The following is an 18767-nucleotide window of genomic DNA, read 5'->3' on the forward strand; positions in this document are numbered from 1 at the left end:
TTACAAACTTAAGACATGCAGCAATGTTTTCTTTTGGAGAGCTGTGGTTTCCTCTCTGGTGTCTTTCCATCACTGCCATTGTTGTTCAGTGTTTTTCTTGAAGCGAAAATATGAACAGAGAGTTTAGGAAGTTCCAGAGATTTCTGCAGGTCTTTAGCTGTTACCCTTGGGTTCTTTTACATCACCTTCGGTATTGCACATTGTGCTCTTGGTGTGACCTTTGCAGGATGTCCACTCCTAGGAGGAGTAGCAACCGTACTGATTTTTCTCCATTTGCAGACAATATCTCTTACTTTGGACTGATGAACACTCAGGTCTTTAGAAATGCTTTTTGCAGCCACTTCCAGCTTCATCGCTACAATTCTTCTAGTCTTCTGAAAGTTGTTTTGATCAAGGCATGGTGCACATAAACAGATCTTTCTTGAGAAGAATAGGCTCTGTCTATAACTTGACTTTGTGTGTCCTTGTTTATTGGACAGGGCACCTCTCCAACCTACACCTCCCATCTCATCTCATTGATTGGAACACCTGACTGCAGTGGTGTCAGTTCTGATGAAGGGGTCTTCACCCAAAATGTCAACTATTTACTCTTGGGAGCGGTGTAAGTAACACTTGACTCCAAATTGGTTTTGTAGAAAGCATTACCCCAGAGGTTCACATACTTTCTGGACCCTGCACTATGATCGTTTAAGTGGTGTACTCAGTATTGACAAGTAGTAGTACAATTGGTTGTGGAACACAACAGGCCAGGCAGCATCCACAGGAGGAAGTACAGTCGATGTTTCGGGCTGAGACCCTTCGTCAGGACTAACTGAAAGAAGAGAAAGTAAGAGATTTGAAAGTGGGAGGGGGAGATCGGAAATGATAGGAGAAGACGGGGGGGGGTGAGATGAAGCTAAGAGCTGAAAAGTTGATTGGCAAAAGGGATACAGAACTGGAGAAGGAGGAGGATCGTGGGACGGGAGGCCTCGGGAGAAAGAAAGGGGGAGGGGAGATCTTTCTGGATGCAGCCAAAAAGTTATATTCAAAAGGTTCAAAGGAACATCTAAACAAGCCTGATGCATTTTGGAAACAAGTCCTGTGGACTGATGAAGTTAAAATAGAACACTTTGGCTGCAATGAGCAAAGGTATGTTTGGAGATAAAAGGGTGCAGAATTTCATGGAAAAGAACCCCTCTCCAACTGTTAAGCACGGGGGTGGATCGATCATGCTTTGGGCTTGTGTTGCAGCCAGTGGCATGGGGAACGTTTCCTGGTAGAGGGAAGAATGAATTCAATTAAATACCAGCAAATTCTGGAAGCAAACTTCACACTGTCTTTAAAAAAAAAAGCCGAAGATGAAAAGAGGATGGCTTCTACAAGAGGATAGTGAACCTAACAGACCTCAAAATCCACAATGGACTAGCTCAAGAGGTGCAAGCTGAAGATTTTGACATGGCCCTCATAGTCCCCTGACCTAAACATCATTGAGAATCTGTGGCTAGACCTCAAAAAAGCAGTGCATACAAGACGACCCAAGAATCTCACAGAACTAGAAGCCTTTTGCGAGGAAGAATAGGCGAAAATCCCCCAAACAAGAATTGAAAGACTCTTAGCTGGCTACAAAAAGCGTTTACAAGCTGTGTTACTTGTCAAAAGGGGGTGTTACTAAGTACTGCCATGCAGGGTGCCCAAACTTTTGCTCCGGGCCCATTTCCTTTTTTGTTATTTTGAAACTGTAAAAGATGTAACAGCGAGGTGTCGTAAAGCGAACATTCAGAAAATGAGGGCCACCTGTATAGAATATTGAAGTTAATTAAAACAGTGGAACATCAGTTGCAAGAAAAAGTTTGTGAAGCCTTTGCAATTACCTGGTTTTCTGCATTAATTACTCATAAAATGTGGTCTGATCTTCATCCAAGTCACAATAAACTGCCTGAACTCATAACAACCAATTGTACACAAACACGAGAAAATCTGTAGATGCTGGAAATTGAAGCAACACACACAAAATACCAGTGGAATGCAGCAGGCCAGGCAGCATCTCCAGAGTCTGGAATGTCAGTTTTCTACATCAGAACTTGCTAATTCCATTTAAATTCTTCCAACATTAGAGACTAGAAACAGAAGATCAAAGCTTGGATGAGTTGTGGCTTGTGTATCTGCTGAATTGAAAATAGGATGCTGAAGGGAAGGGTCAAAGATGAATCATGTGAGGGTGAGAAAGGGCTGGAAAGTGGCAGCACAAAGTAATGTGTGAGTGCAGGAAGTAACACCAATACAATTATGAGTGCATTGGATAAAATGCTAAAGGAGGGAGACTGGTTAGGAGTAGAATAAGACCTGTTTCATTAATGAGAAAGATGGGTATAGCTTGGAGCTCATGGGAGTTCCAGCTACATCTTCAAACTAGAAAATGTGAATGGAGATCTTGCTATTTTTATACTATAAAGCACATTTAGACAGGATATCAACCTTTGCTTATTAGTAGCACTTTACCTTTAGGGCTCAAAAGGTTGCTGATGCTGTCCTCCAATAAAGCTGAGGGTGAATCAGATGGGCCTTTGATTACCATGCTGGAGCACTTTCAGCTGAGTTAATATAAAAGTGGCCCACTTGGCACAGTTGAAAGAAAGGTAGTCATATTCTGGTGTGTCTTATTTTTCGAACAGCATTTGTTAAAAAAACATATCAAGCTGTTTTCAAATTTGCTAACTCATTCTCTTGGATGGCAAACTGAATTATATCTCAACAATAAATCATCAGGAAAATCGTAACTGTCAGGAAAAATGGAGCAAAGTCTGTCAGATCTTTTTCTTACTTTAAGGTGTTCTAGTAGCTGTATTACACAATGATATAGTGAAGTTGTTAGCTAATTATGGCCATCAATATTTAGTAAGTCAGTCCCATAATATGAAAATGTGCCCTTCATCCTAAGTTGTTTATGCCAAACCAGTTGCCTACCCATGCTTGTCCCATTTGCCTACACTTAACTGCTCCTGTCCATGTACTAGTCCAAATGTCTTTCAAATGTTATTGTACCCATTTCTGACAGCTTGTTTCATATATCCAGTATCCTCTGTGTGGAAAAAGTTGCCACTCATCTCCCCTTTAAATCTCTTGCTTTAAACCTATACCCTCTGGAGACTCCCCTACTGGGGAAAAAGACAGACTCTTCAGTTTATCTAAGCCTCTTAGAATTTTGTATGGCTCTGTAAGGTCACCCCTCAACCTACTGTTCTCCAGGGGAAATATTTCAGCCTATTCAAGCCCTCCTGCCCCAGTAACATCCTTGTCAATCTTTTGTGCACTCTTTCCAGTTTAATGACATCCTTCCTATAGCAAGCTGACAAAAATTGCACATAATACAACAATTGAGGTCTAGTGCAGTTGTAACATGACATTAAAAATTTGGGGGTAAATGCCCTGATTGATTAAGGCAAGCATAACCAGTTGCTTTCTCGATATTGTCCATCTGTGATGACACTTCCAGGAAATTGTATATTTTGTACCTCTAGGTCTTTTCTACCATTTACTGTGCAAGTCCTGGATGGTTTAACTTCCCAAAATACGCTTTGCACTTGCCTGTGTTAAATTCCTGGCTCACTTTTCTGATTGACTTAGATCCTGTTATAATCTTAGTTAACTCATTCACTGTCCACTATGTGACTAATTTTGGTGTCATCCTCAAACTTACCATGTCAGCTGCATTCTCATATGAATCTTTAATATAGATAAGAAAACAGTGGACCCAACATCGCCCCCTGCAGCATATTGCTGGTCACAGGCCTCCTATCTGTAAAATACCCTTTCACTTCTGGACCTTAATAAAGTTGATATAGATGTCTACCATCTTGCCATATCAATCCTCTTGCTTGACTCTTTTATATATTAAAAAAAAATAGATTTGTGCAGCATAATTTCTTGCTCACAAAGCATGCTAACTATCCTTAATCAGTCCTTGCCTTTATAAATGCAGACAAATCCTGACTCTCAGAATCTGCACCAGTAACTTTCTCAGAGCTGATGTTGGCATTACTGTCCTGTAGTTTTGTGGCTTCTCCTTGCAGTCCTTCTTGAGTAAATGCGCATCAACAACCATCCAGTGTTATAGTGTCTAATCAAAAGCATAATTCAGTGACTGTTAGAAATGTCCAATAAAAACATGAAGTGCTGGACAAAGAAATAGTTAACACTGCAATGCAATTACTTTTTATGAGTTATTTATGTGAAAGTGCTTTACTCTGCAGGTGCTACTTGACCTGCGAGCTGCTTATAGTATTATCAATTTTCTATTCAGGTGAGTTGGTCATGAACACTGGGAAAACATCAGAAATGAATGAGAATATATTTTGCAATCTATTTATAACAAGCTATTTTTATAAAGTGTGTATTTTTTTATTTTTGTTTTATTTGATAGGCTTGTCTGGCGCTGGTAAGACGACAGTCAGCATGGCACTGGAAGAATATTTAGTTTGCCATGGGATACCCTGCTATACGTTGGACGGTGACAATATTCGACAAGGTCTAAACAAAAACTTGGGCTTTAGCCCAGGAGATCGTGAAGAGAACATTCGACGTATTGCTGAAGTAGCTAGACTGTTTGCAGATGCTGGACTTGTGTGCCTTGCCAGTTTTATTTCTCCATATACAAAGGTACTTCTCCATTTTTATGTCTTTCGGATTTTTTCTTTATAGTTATCATTAATTTAATCTTCAACTGCTTCATCCTGTTTATTATTTGCAGTACCATTTATATTTTCCTCATCAGTTTCAATATGCATCTAAAGTTTTGCTTGGAGAATTACCTTTCGTGATAGTTTACTCTTTCTCCAATGTTAATATTTTAACATCGAAAATGCCATTGTATGCCTTTCAAATGCAAATCAGATATACAGATATAACTGTGTTATAGCCTTTCAGATTATTAAAAAATCCCGTAGTCAGAATTCGCAAATCACTAGCCAAAATTTTGAGCTATGGAAAAAAAGTTTGCTGTCATATACACATGAAATTCTATGGATGCTGGCAATCCGAGGCACTACACATAATGCTGGAGAAGCTCAGAGGAATTTTTAAAGCACCTATAGAGGGGAATAAACACTCGCCGTTTCAGGCCAAGACCATTCATCAGGAGTAGAAAGGAGGGGGGAAGCAGCCATAATAAGAAAGTGGGGAAGTGGAGAGAGTCCAATCTGGCAGGTAGCAGATGAAGCCAGATGAGGGTGGGTGTGGGAAAAGGGGCAAAGTGAGAAGTTGAGAGGTGATAGTAAAGGGGAGGGGGGCTCTTTTTCATTCCCCATTCTGGTTTCCCTCTTACTCCTTCCCTTCTCCACATCTGTCCATCTTCTCTCTCTGATGCCCCACCTCCTACCCTTTCTCCCATAGTGCACTCTTCCATAAGATTCCTCCATCATAATCCTGTTACCTCCCACCTATCACCTCTCAGCATCTCACTTCATCCTCCCATCTTCACCCATACGCCTTCCCACTCACCTCAGTTCACCTATCACCCGCCAGCTTGTACTCCTTCTCTTACCCTACCTTATTATTCTAGTTTTATCCCCCTTCCTTTCCAGTCCTGTTGTAGTGTCTCGACCCAAAATGTTTTCGGTTCAGAATAAGAATTATCACCACCAACATATGTCGTGAAATTTGTTCACTTAGCAGCAGCAGTTCAATGCAATACATAATGTAGAAGAGGAAAAATAATAAGTAAATCAATTAACAGTATACATATATTGGATAGATTAAAAATCATGCAAAAACAAATAATATCTATTAAAAAAGTGAGGTAATGTTCGTGGGTTCAATATGAATTTAGGAATTGGGTGGCAGATGGGAAGAAGCTGTTCCTGAATCGCTGAGTGTGTGCCTTCAGGCTCCTGTACCTCCTACCTGATGGTAACAGTGAGAAAAGGGCATGCCCTGGGTGCTGGGGGTTCTTAATAATGGACACTGCCTTTAGAGACACTGCTCCCTGAAGATGTCCTGGATACTTTGTAGGCTAGTACCCAAGATGGAGCCAACTAAATTTACAAACCGCTGCAGCTTCTTTCAGTCCGGTGCAGTGCCCCCCCCCCCCCACCTCCATGCCAGACAGTGATGCAGTCTGTCAGAATGATCTCCACGGGACATCTTTAGAAGTTTTTGAGTGTATTTGTTGACGTGCCAAATCTCTTCAAGCTCTTAATGAAGTATAGTTGCTGTCTTGCCTTCTTTATAGCTACATTGATATGTTGAGACCAGGTTAGGTCCTCGGATATCTTGAAACTACTCACTCTCTCCACTTCTGATCTCTCTGAGGATTGGTATGTGTTCCTTCATCTTACCTTCCTGAAGCCCACAATTGGCTATTTTGTCTTGCGTTGAGTGCCAGATTGTTGCTGTGACACCACTCCACTAGTTGGCATATCTCACTCCTCTATGCTCTGTCGTCTCCATCTGAGATTCTACCAACAGTGGTTGTATCATCAGCAATTTTATAGATGGTCTTTCAGCTATGCCTAGCCATACAGTTGTGGGTTGTTGATTGCCCTTTGTAGATGCTGCCTGACCTGTTGAGTTCCTCTATCATCTTGTGTGTTTCTCAAATTTATCTGGGGGCAGTGTAAATCAACACAAGATTTATTTTCAACTTGTGTTTCTTAATGCATATACCGGTGGCACAGCTTTGCATTATAGAAAATCACCATATGGACAGTTTTCTTGGGACACAAACCCTGAAATGTGGGTGCTCACCTATAGTTGCAGTTTATGGAAGCTGGATGGAGTCTTCAGAAAGTTGTCTTGAATTCCATTGGCATATTCAATACAGAAAACCAATGTTCATGATTGATTTCGGTACTTCATTGTTTGAACTGTATCTTGGTGTTGCAAATTCTTATTCAAATTGCAGCTCATCATAAGCTGCTGTGCAGAAAGTTTCAATATCCAGCAACTACCCCATTTACGAATTTGCTCCCTCTCCCACAGAATATGAAATCTAAACAAATTGCTTCCCACCATTCTCCTTCCCCAACTTGGGAGTGAGGTAGAGGAGATTCTGCCTGCCTCCTCCCTTCTCTCCTCAACTGAGTATGTGAATGAAGTAAAATGGATCAAATTTGGTGGGAGCTTATCATGCTAGTTTGCTTTGTATATCCTTCAATGACTGCCAGAATGGCATTATCAGGGGTCTTAGTGTATATGTGTACTTTATTGAATGAATACTTTATTGATCCCGAGTCGGAAATTCTTTTGTTTCAGCAGCAACATTTAAAAGCACACTTAGCAATGTGCAGACTTAACTAATAATAAAGTACAGAATAATAATATACACAATAATAATTTATGAACCCAGGGAAACGCAAAGCATGATTAAAAATATAAAGTATCTTTGATGGGACATAAATAGAAAAACCTCTGTTTTACTTGATAGTTTTTAATATTTTAAAACTGCATGTCAAATGATGTAATTCTGGGAATGAATGTTTGATCCCTGTCTTTTAAATCTTAACCTTCTATTTGCCAGGATCGGAAAAATAGCAGAAGCATACACGAGAGTGCTGGTCTACCTTTTTTTGAAATATTTGTGGATGCTCCGCTGTATGTCTGTGAAAGCAGGGATGTAAAGGGACTTTACAAAAAGGCCAGAGCTGGAGAGATAAAAGGTATGTACCATACGAAAACAGGGAACAGAAAAAGAAGCCTGTGAGTAGTGATGTGTGATTGTACTTTGGTTATTTGTTTTAACTTTGTTTTAGGAAAATAAATTCTCTGTACTTGTGGGCGTGAATATAATTTCATTTGTATATCCTTCAAATGACTGTTAAATAGAATATTGAATTGGAAACTCAGCTAATGATCGTCATTCACCCTTTTCTACATCCACACATTCCTTCACCAAATTTTGTTGATAAACCATCTCTACATCATGACTTACTATGGCAACTGCTCTGCCCATGACTGCAAGAAACTGCAGAGAATTTTAGACACAGATCGGCAAATCAGAGAGCTGGTCTGTTTTTTTTGAGATATTTGTTGATGCTCCACTATGTCTGTGAGAGCAGGGATGTGAAGGGACTTTACAAAAAGGCAAACAGTCTTCCCTGTACGGATTCTGTCTAGCCCCTTCTATCAGCTTCAATAAAGCAGTCAATGTAATCAATACCCCACCCAACATGGACATTTTCTTTCTTCCTCCCCCCCCCATCAGACAAAAAGATGAAAGCACATACCACCAGTCTCAAGGACAGCTCCTGTTCTGTTGTTATAAGGTTACTGAACAGTTGTCTGGTATGATAAGTGGATTCTTGACCTTGTGCTCTATCCTTTCACCTTTTTGTCTATCTGCACTACGCTTTCTCTGTAATTGTAAGGCTTTGTTCAGACTGTTATTGTTTTATGTATAAACAAGCCACTTCCATGGGAAAATAGTTAAGCAAATATAATAGCAATAGTCCATTTTTCCTCAGTTCTCTTGAAGGAGACCTTTGGAATAATGATATCCAGAGACTAGATAATATTTTGTTTAGATTGCATGAGGTGATTTGGTATGGATTCTACCCCATCATTCCCAAGCTAAGGATTCAGCCTCCTTCACTTAAAAACAACTCTAATTAGTGCCACTTATTCCCCATAGTTCTGCAGAATATTGTTTAGTGATGCAAGTTATCTTTATAAAGTTAACTCTCCCTCACTATAACTTCTTCCCCCACCCCTGTCCCATCTCCCTATGACTGCCTGGTTACCCACAGAGTGGGTTGAAATGGGAAACCGATGGTTGCGATTTGAGCAATCGGTAACCTTTAGTCCTGTTGTTCAGACTGTAGATGACTAACTTGAAGACCAGTTTTCAAGATCCTAGTCTGAGAAGTCCATAGTACTTTCTTAATACAACTGTCTCAAAGCTGCTGGATTCTTTATTAAATTGCAAAGTTAGTCACTGACTTTGAATGGTGATCTGAAGTTGGTTTCTTGCAGGGTTCACTGGTATTGATTCGGAGTACGAGAAACCAGAAGCTCCTGAGCTGGTTCTGAAGACTGATGTCTGTTCTGTCAATGAATGTGTCCAGCAAGTGATTGAACTTCTTCAGGAGAGGGTATGGATTCAGCCACAAGTTTCGATAACAGTGTTTAAGATTTGGTTTAGTAGGATTTGGTTAGTTGGATTCTAAGGTAAACATGAAACCAGTACATATACGACCACACCTCAGTCTGAGACAATTTTATTTTTAGTGCCTCATCTGTGAAGCTGACGGCTTTAGGCATTTTTCTAGCAAGTTCATGATTTGCCTGTATAAGTCAACAGAGCAATTATAAATAGACATGAGAAACTAGCTGTGCATATTGCTTTCTATCATCTGTTGTTGCTGTTGGAAAGTTCTCGATTGGAGTATCGTTCCAACAATTTGATCATAAGATTCTGCACGGACATTCCTGCACACTATTAAGTGTGCCCTGTACTGCTGGAGCTACTGACTTTTGAACAGGGACATACTGGTGAGAACTTGCCTGCTTTCTCAGGTTGATGCCTTGGTTTCCATTAAACAATATTAGAATGGCATGGAGGGTATGTTTTAAGTCTTAGTCAATACTTACCAATTGCATTAAAGGTATCTGGTCTGTCATGTTTGTGGAAGCTTACTGCATTAAAGGGGCTGGCATATTTTCCATAGCAGTAGCACTTCAAAGAGAAATATAAATTAGGAGATGTTGAATGGGATTTGTAATATCAATTTTCAGCAGGTCTTTGACAAAGTGCTGCACATGAGACTGCTAAACAGATAAGAGGCCATGTTATTACTGAAAGGATATCACAGTTAAAAGATCGCTGACTGACAGAGGCAAAGAGTGGGAGTAAAGGAGACCTCTTCTGGTTGACTGCTGGTGACTAATAGCCAGGTTTTCAGAATATATGAAGATGAGTGAAGGAGCAGGTAGTGGTGAGGAAGCAGAGTGTCAGCGGAAGAACTTAAACGGATTGGGAGAATGGGCAAAGAAGTGGCAAATGGGATATAGTGTAGGGAAGTGTATGGTCATGCACTTTGGTAGAAGAAATAAAATTTCTACACAGGAAAATTTAAGAATCGGTGCAAAGGGACTTGGAAATCCTTGTGCAGGATTCGCTAAAGGTTAACTTGCAGTTGAGTCGGTGTTAAGGGAGATAAATGCAATGTTAGCTTTTATTTGGAGAAGACTAGTACACTCCATCCCCGTTATATGCGTCACAGTTGTGCGTCAAACCTATTTCTACTAACTTCTCCTTAAATACGTCCAAAACTCACAGTTATGAGTGCGTTTGCAGTGGAGTCTGCGAGACTGTTGGCCGACCAGTATTGTGTGGGACGAGACACACCGTTTTCCCGCCAAAACAAGCTACGTGTGCATGCCTCACAGTCTCACTCAGTTGGTAGTGGCGGCGTGTGGATGTGCGATCTTGCGCTCTTAACCTTGTTGTTATTACCTATGGTGCAATGATTTTGTACTTGAAATATTTAACCATGCGACCTATGTCAAGTCCTAGGCCATCAGCCAAGCGGCAGAGAACTGCTTTAACACTTGGAAAAAAAAGTTGGAAGTTATAAATGGGGCCGCGTCAGGTGAAGGTAGCACAGCTCTGAGACGCTACTTTGGCCTGGGTGAGTCCACGATCAGGAACATAAAGAAGAATGCTGAGAAAATAAAAAGTGCAGTGATTGATTCATCTCAAGTGTCTTCAAAGATTGTTACCAAAGTGCATCACCGGATTATGACAAAAATGGAGAAAATGTTGAGTTTGTACATTGAGTATGAAACAAAGAGAAAAACAACACTTAGCTCTGATCATCTTCGTGTGAAAGCTTTGGAAATTTATGGTCGCCTTTGTTCAGAGGCTAGTGAGGAAGTGTCAAGTGTTATTGTTAGCTTTAATGCAAGTAGGGGATGGTTTTCTAAGTTTGTTAATTGTCACAGGCTTCACAACTTAGCTGTGCGTGGTGAGCAAGCCAGTGCTGACCACGAAGCTGCTGAACGCTACCCTGTGCAGTTGCGGGGTTTGATAGCTGAGTTAGGCATCACATCAAAGCAGGTGTTTAATGCAGATGAGACCGGGCTTTTTTGGAAGCGTATGCTGAAACGCACTTACATGAGTAAGGATGAAAAGACTGCGTCAGGTTTCAAGGCAGCAAAGGATAGGTTGACTCTGCTTATGTGTTCCAATGCTGAAGGGGACTGTAAGATGAAGCCTCTCGTAGTTTACCATTCACTAAACCCCCGTGCTGTTAAGGGTTTGAGTAAGAATATGCTTCCTGTCCACTGGGCAGCTAACAAGAAAGCATGGGTCACTGGTCAAGTATTTGAAGATTGGTTTGCTAATCATTTTGCTGTTGAGGCTGAACGCTACTGCTGGGAACAGAATCTTGCCTTTAAAGTTCTTTTGTTGCTTGATAATGTGCCAGCCCATCCTAAACATTCAGACAGCATTCATCCTAACATAATAGTGCGTTGCCTGCTGCCTAACACAACGTCGCTGATTCAACCACTCGACCAAGGTGTGATATCCACGTTCACGGCGAATTTTTTACGGCGAACCATCTCTCAGGTGCTGCAAGCAACAGACAATTTTGAAAATACCGGGAGATTACCAACGGTGAGGGAATGGTGGAAGTCCTTCAACATCAGACATGCCATCAACAACATTGATGAATCCTGGAAAGAGCTCAGGTCTTCCACTCTTAATGGAGCATGGAAATCAATTTTGGCGGAGTGTGCACGCACCCTCAAGGGGTTTCCTGCCTTCACTGCAGCTGTCTAGGATTGTGTGGCCCTGGGCTGTAAAATTGGTGGGGAAGGATTCTCAGGTCTCGAGACTGCTGACGTGGTAGAACTCCTGGATTCTCATGATGAAGAAATAAGCGTGGATGACCTTCTGCATTTAACTCAGACTGAAGGTGATAACTACGATGGCAGAATTTTTTTAAGGCTGCGGAACACTTGGCACAAATGGCGATGGACATGGACCCAAGTTTAGAATGGAGTCAGCATTTCAGTCGTTCTCTGCAGTCAATCCTTCTTCCCTACAAGCAAATTTATGCTGAGGAACAAAATGCTGCCAAGCAAACAACCCTCACCACTCTCTTCAAACCGCTGTCATCCACACCAAGTCCACCTCCACCTGAGCACTCCACACTTGTCGCATTTCCTGCTGTAGGCAGTTCTGAGAGTTCCACTAACTTGCCAGAGAGTTCTGTGAGTCTTCCTTCACCCCTTGCTGTCCTTGATGATCCTGATGACCCACAACCATCCACCTCATCCGTGTAAAGCTGCCCAACATCACTGCACAACCACTCATTTCCCGGAGCCTACATGCCTGTCACTGTTGGTGAGTACTGTACACCCTAGTATGTTAACTTTCTTAGTCATAGTCATACTTTATTGATCCCGAGGGAAAATGGTTTTCATTACAGTTGCACCATAAATAATTAAATAGTAATATGTAAATTATGCCAGGAAATAAGTCCAGGACCAGCCTATTGGCTCAGGGTGTCTGACCCTCCAAGGGAGGAGTTGTAAAGTTTGATAGCCACAGGCAGGAATGACTTCCTATGACGCTCTGTGTTGCATCTCGGTGGAATGAGTCTCTGGCTGAATGTACTCCTGTGCCCAACCAGTCCATTATGTAGTGGATGGGAGACATTGTCCAAGATGGCATGCAACTTAGACAGCATCCTCTTTTCAGACACCACAGTCAGGGAATCCAGTTCCATCCCCACAACATCACTGGCCTTACGAATGAGTTTGTTGATTCTGTTGGTGTCTGCCACCCTCAGCCTGCTGCCCCAGCACACAACAGCAAACATGATAGCACTGGCCACCACAGACTCGTAGAACATCCTCAGCATCGTCCGACAGATGTTAAAGGACCTCAGTCTCCTTAGGAAATAGATACGGCTTTGACCCTTCTTGTAGACAGCCTCAGTGTTCTTTGACCAGTCCAGTTTATTGTCAATTCGTATCCCCAGGTATTTGTAATCCTCCACCATGGATAGAAACAGGGGTCACCGGTACATTAGCTCTCCTCAGGTCTACCACCAGCTCCTTAGTCTTTTTCACATTAAGCTGCAGATAATTCTGCTCACACCACGTGACAAAGTTTCCTACTGTAGCCCTGTACTCAGCCTCATCTCCCTTGCTGATGCATCCAACTATGGCAGAGCCATCAGAAAACTTCTGAAGATGACAAGACCGTGCAGTAGTTGAAGTCCAAGGTGTAAGTGGTGAAGAGAAAGGGAGACAAGACAGACCCTGTGGGGCCCCAGTGCTGCTGATCACTGTGTCGGACACACAGTGTTGCAAGCACACGTACTGTGGTCTGCCAGTCAGGTAATCAATAATCCATGACACCAGGAAAGCATCCACCTGCATCGCTGTCAGCTTCTCCCCCAGCAGAGCAGGGCGGATGGTGTTGAACGCACTGGAGAAGTCAAAAAAACATGACCCTCACAGTGCTCGCTGGCTTGTCCAGGTGTGCGTGGACACGGTTCAGCAGGTAGACGATGGCATCCTCAACTCCTAGTCGGGGCTGGTAGGTGAACTGGAGGGGGTCTAAGTGTGGCCTAACCATAGGCTGGAGCAGCTCCAGAACAAGTCTCTCCAGGGTCTTCATGATGTGGGAGGTCAATGCCACCGGTCTGTAGTTATTGAGGCCGCTGGGGCGCGGCGTCTTCAGCACAGGGAAGAGGCAGGACATCTTCCGCAGCACTGGAACCCTCTGGAGACTCAGGCTCAGGTTGAAGACATGGCAAAGTACTCCACATAGCTGAGGGGCACAGGCTTTGAGCACCCTGGTACTGACACCATCCGGTCCTGCAGCCTTGCTTAGGTTGAGACATTTTAACTGTTTTCTCACCTGTTCAGCTGTGAAGCCCACCGTGGTGGTTTCGTGTGGGGAAGGGGTATAGTCATGAGAGCACGGTGGGGGACTGTGAGGGACTGTGAGGAGGGGTAGGAGGGGAGAGTGGAATATGTGTTGGTTGGGGGCCGACAACAGATGAATTGTGGGAGATGGGCCGGGGCCACAATGTCAAATCTGTAAAGAACAGGTTAAGTTCGTTGGCCCTGTCCACACTGCCTTCAGCTCCTCTGTTGCTAGTTTGCCGGAACCCATTGATGGTCCTCATCCCACTCCAGACCTCTCTCCTGCTGTTCTGCTGGAGTTTCCACTCAAGCTTCCTCCTCTACCTGTCTTTAGCCTCCCTGATCCTGGCTTTCAGGACCTTCTCTATGATTTATTATGTTGAATATTACCTTAAATTGATGAAATATAATACGAATGTTGCCTTGTGGTACCACTTTTGTGCTGTATTGGTATGAAAATGTGAATAAATTACAGATAAAACGTATTTAGGAAGCCCTCCAGAATGCATCCCTATTTTCTCCATTTAAATAATTATTCACATAATGCGTTTTCCATACTATGCGTCGACTGGAGAACGTATGCCTCGCATGTAATGGCGATAGGGTGTATATGAAAGCAAGGACTTAATATTGTAGTTTTAAAAGACATTGATCAAACCATTCTAGGTGTATTGAGAGCAGTTTTGGGCTCCTTATCTAAGAAAAGATGTGCTGACAACGGAGAAGGTCCAGAGGACCATTCCAGGAATGAAAGGGTTAATGTAGGAGGCATGTTTGACTGCTTTGGACCTGTGCTCGCTGGTGTTTAGATGAATGAAATCTAGTGAATATTGAGAGGCCTGGATAGAGCGGATGTGAAGAGGATGTTTCTTTTCGTGGGGGAGTCTCAGACCAGAGGACACAGCCTCAGAACAGAGGGACGTCCGTTCAGAACGGAGATGACGGTTTCTTTAGCCAGAGGGTGGTGAATCTGTGGAATTCTTGCCACATGTTGCTGCAGAGACCAAATTATTGGGTACCTTTAAAGTGGAGGTTGATAGGTTCTTGATAGTTAGGGCATCAAAGGTTACAGGGAGATGGTGGGAGAATGGGGTCAAGATGGGTGCAAAATGGGAGGGAGGAGAAGATGGTGGCGCGACGCTGCTCGCAGCGGCCACTCCAGTGGTGATGTCTGTTATTTGTCAAGTAGGGTGCCGTGCACAATCCTGATTTGATGGAGACGGACGTGAGAGCACGGAGGAACATCTGGTGAAACTTCTGAAATGCCTGCTTCGCTGCCGCTACTACTGTGTAGTCCAGAATCTCCAGCGGGGAAGGCCCCAAATCCTCGGCTTTGCTTGTTGCTCGGCAGCCGGGGTGGGGTTGAAGCGCTCGGCAGAGGATGGTGCTCGGAGGAGCTGGTCGGAGGCTCAAAGTTTTTGGAGGGACTCGGAGTCCGCTGCGGTCGGGTGCTTCCAATGGTGCTGCATTGGCAAGTTTGCGGCACTTGAGTTTCATGGCAGGGAGAGTTTCTCCCTTCTACTGCCTGCGTGATGATGAGGCTATCGGGACTTTGTGACTTTTTTTTACCGTGCCCCTGGTCTGCTGTTTATCAAATTATGGTATGGCTTTGCACTGTTGTAACTCTATGTTATAATTATGCGGTTTTTTTAAGTTTTAGTCTTGGTTTGTCCTGTGTTCTTGTGATATCATTCTGGAGAAATGTTGTATCATTTTTTAATGTATGCATTTCTAAATGACAATAAACAAGGACTGAGTGTCCTCATAATCTTAAAAAAAAACACCAGACATGATGGAGTGGTGGAGCAGACTTGTTGGGACGAATAGCCTGATTTTGCTCTTGTGTCTTATGGTCTGTAAAGAAGTGCTGCATATTACACTAAAAATAATTGACTTTTTCAACCAGTTGCTTTTTGAGGAAGTGAAATCTCAAGTGGACCTTTTCACTTTAAGGAAAACTTTAACTCTCAGTATGTCATTCATGGCAATATTTGTTGGTTGATGAGCAATGAATGAAACAGTGTTTGACTACTTTCCTGAGATGCTAGTGACTTTCACAGCCTTGGCATCATGAGGAAGATGTAGGTTCAAGTCCTACTTTGTGTATAGTTTTCGTTGATACTGTAGTACAGTGCATGCATTATACAGAAAAAAAATCAAAGTCAAAAAGAATAATTTTCTGTAATTATTTGTCTGTGGGTCATCATAAGGTTGGGAAACACAGACAGGAATGCAATTGCTGGCTGGGGAGGGCATCTACTTGTGTGCTGGAAAGAGCTGAGTAACACCATGTACCTTGAGGATATATACTAACCTCAGCTTCATTGCCCAGCTCAGCAGTAGGAAGCTGGCAAACACTAGATTCGGCCCTTTAATCCAGTTTTTCCATTCTATGAGATTGCAGCTGATCTGTTGTTTAACTATTCTGGTTTCTATCTGTATTACTTAATAAACATAGCAAATAGATATATTGAGCATTTATTTTGAATATATTATTAAATTAATTAATATTTTAAAATGTATTAAATTGATATAGTAATCATAAAATTTGGGGGAAATACAGTATTGTGCAAAAGTCTTAGGCACATAGGTATAGCTAGGGTACCTAAGACTTCTGCGCAGTACCGTATTTATAAACATGAAGCAGAGAGCGAGTTTATAAATCTGGCAGGAGTGAAGGATATTAGGAATGGTGAGGGTGGAATGCCGCAGGAGGGGCATGGGATGGGCGACAGGAGGAGTGCCAGGTGTGGGGGGGGGGTCGGTGGCACAGGTGCAGACATGCCCAGCCCTGAGACACTAGGCAAGGTCATTTGATTTCAAACATTTGGTTTATTGATCATTACCGAATGTCTCTCTGGTGCCTCGTGCTCCCTCCGCTTTTCCCAACCATGATTCCTCTCTCCCTGCTCCCTTCCCTCTCTGTCCGCAGTAGAGACACATTTCAGAATTGGGTTTATCATCACTCACGTAGGTCATGAAATTTTTTTTGTGGCAGCAGTACAGTGTGATATATTAGATTACTACAGAACTGCAGAACCTAACTATATATATATATATGTGTCTGAGACTTTTGCACAGTACTGTATTTTTCAGGTTTCCACCATGAATGAAAAAGTGTACACCTCCTTTAGTTATGGATTCCTCTCAGAGAAAGTTCTATTTTCTTTCATGTAATACTTCATTTTCAGCATCTTATTTAGATCACTGCTTAAGATACTAAGCTTGCAGGAGCAGTTGGGAAGCGATAGTGCATTTATTTTTAAGTTGTTGAGAGGCTTAATGTAAAAAAAAATTTCATTTCACTTTTTGCGGAAGCTTTCCTGCAATTCATTCTCCATTTTAGTCCCAGTTGTTGTATTAAAAGAAGATGCTACTATGTGGTCAAAAGTGCTTTCATGAACTATATGTTTAAGCAAACAGCAGGTTTAGTGCAATACACAATACAATGGGGGAACTCAGCAGGTTAGGCAGCATCTGTGGAGCAAAATGAACAGTCGGTGTTTTAGGCAAAGACTTCATCTGGACTGGAAAGGAAGAGAGGAAGAACCAGTATTAGAGTGGTGGGAGTGAGAGTATAATGAGGTGACAGATGGATCCAAGAGGGAAGGTAGAAAGGTCAGGGGTGGGGGGTGAATGATGTGAGAAGCCAGGAGTTATTTTGTGAGAGAGCAAAGGCCTGAAGAAACCTAACAGAAGACAATAGACTGTGGAATAAGAGGAAGGAGTTGGGGCACCAGAGGACTAAAGTTGCAGGGCAGGTTGTGAGGATGGAGGAGAGGAAAGAGCAGAGGTAAAAGGGGATAAGGGGGAACAGTGGGGGGGGGGCAAAATAAAGGGGAGTGATTGCTGTAAGAGAAATTGAAGCTTTCACGTTGGAGATTACCAAGACGGAATATGAAGTGTTCCTTCTCCAGTCTGTGTCTGGCCTCCACTTGGCAGTAGAGAATGCTGTGGAAAGACATTGGTGTGCGAATGGGAAATGCAATTAAAATGACTGGCCACTGGGAGATCCTGGCTGTTACAGTGAACAAAGCAAACATGCTGGACGAAGCAATCCCTCAGTCTGCGGGAGCACCAGATATAATGAACGACCCTATTGGATTTGCATATGAAGTGTTGCCTCACCTGGACGGACTGTTTGGGGCCCTGAATGGGAGTGAGGGTGGAGGTGTAGGGACAGGTATAACATTTAGTGTGTTTGCAGTGATAAGAGCCTGGAGGGTGATTGGTGGGGAGGGATAAGCAGACAAGGGAGTCATGGAGAGAGCTATCCCTGCAGAAAGCAAAGAAGGGAGGAAGGGAAAGGCAAAATGTGCCTGGTGGTAGGATTGTGTTGGAAATACCGGATGTTGTGAAGAACGATGTGTTGGATGCCAGTCTTTTGTGGTTGCAGGTGAGGACAAGGGGAACTCTGTTTCTCCTCTTCCCCCTTCAATCACTCTTTTATTCCAGCTTTAGCCCTCTTTCCACTCCTGATGAAGGGTCTCAGCCTGAAATGTTAACTGTTCATTTCGCTCCATAGATGCTGCCTGACCTGCTGAATTCTTCCAGCATTTTTTTGTGCTGCACCAAGTTTACCAGCATCTGTAATCTCTCTTGTGTCAGCAAGTTCGGAGCAGTTGGAATTTGAAAATGCCATGTTCTACTTAAATGAACAAGGGTTTACTTCCCTGTGAGGTAAACTATAAACTGTTATTTCTTTGACTCCAAAGACAGGACTTTCTACATTATGGAGTCACTCTGGCCCTACCAGTCACCAAAACAAATGAGAGCTTTTGTCCTTGTAGATAGATAGATATACTTTATTGATCCCGAGGGAAATTGGATGGAAAAGATCAAAAGTTGAGAAAATGATGATGAAGGGTATAGATAGGGTAAATACAAGCAATTTTTTTCCATTGAGGTGG

General features: G+C 42.6%; 1 protein-coding gene across 1 annotated transcript in view; it reads left to right on the forward strand.

Annotated features, from left to right (window-relative positions):
• Positions 1–18767, forward strand: part of papss1 (3'-phosphoadenosine 5'-phosphosulfate synthase 1) — a 76971-nt gene that overhangs the window by 19535 nt on the left and 38669 nt on the right. The window contains exons 3-5 of the mRNA XM_063046810.1: positions 4400–4635; positions 7493–7631; positions 8944–9062. Of these exons, the coding sequence (XP_062902880.1) occupies positions 4400–4635; positions 7493–7631; positions 8944–9062 (494 nt within the window). The remainder of the gene's footprint in view (positions 1–4399; positions 4636–7492; positions 7632–8943; positions 9063–18767) is intronic.

The sequence above is a fragment of the Mobula hypostoma genome, chromosome 4, assembly GCF_963921235.1.
Source record: "Mobula hypostoma chromosome 4, sMobHyp1.1, whole genome shotgun sequence".
Lineage (NCBI taxonomy): Eukaryota > Metazoa > Chordata > Chondrichthyes > Myliobatiformes > Myliobatidae > Mobula > Mobula hypostoma.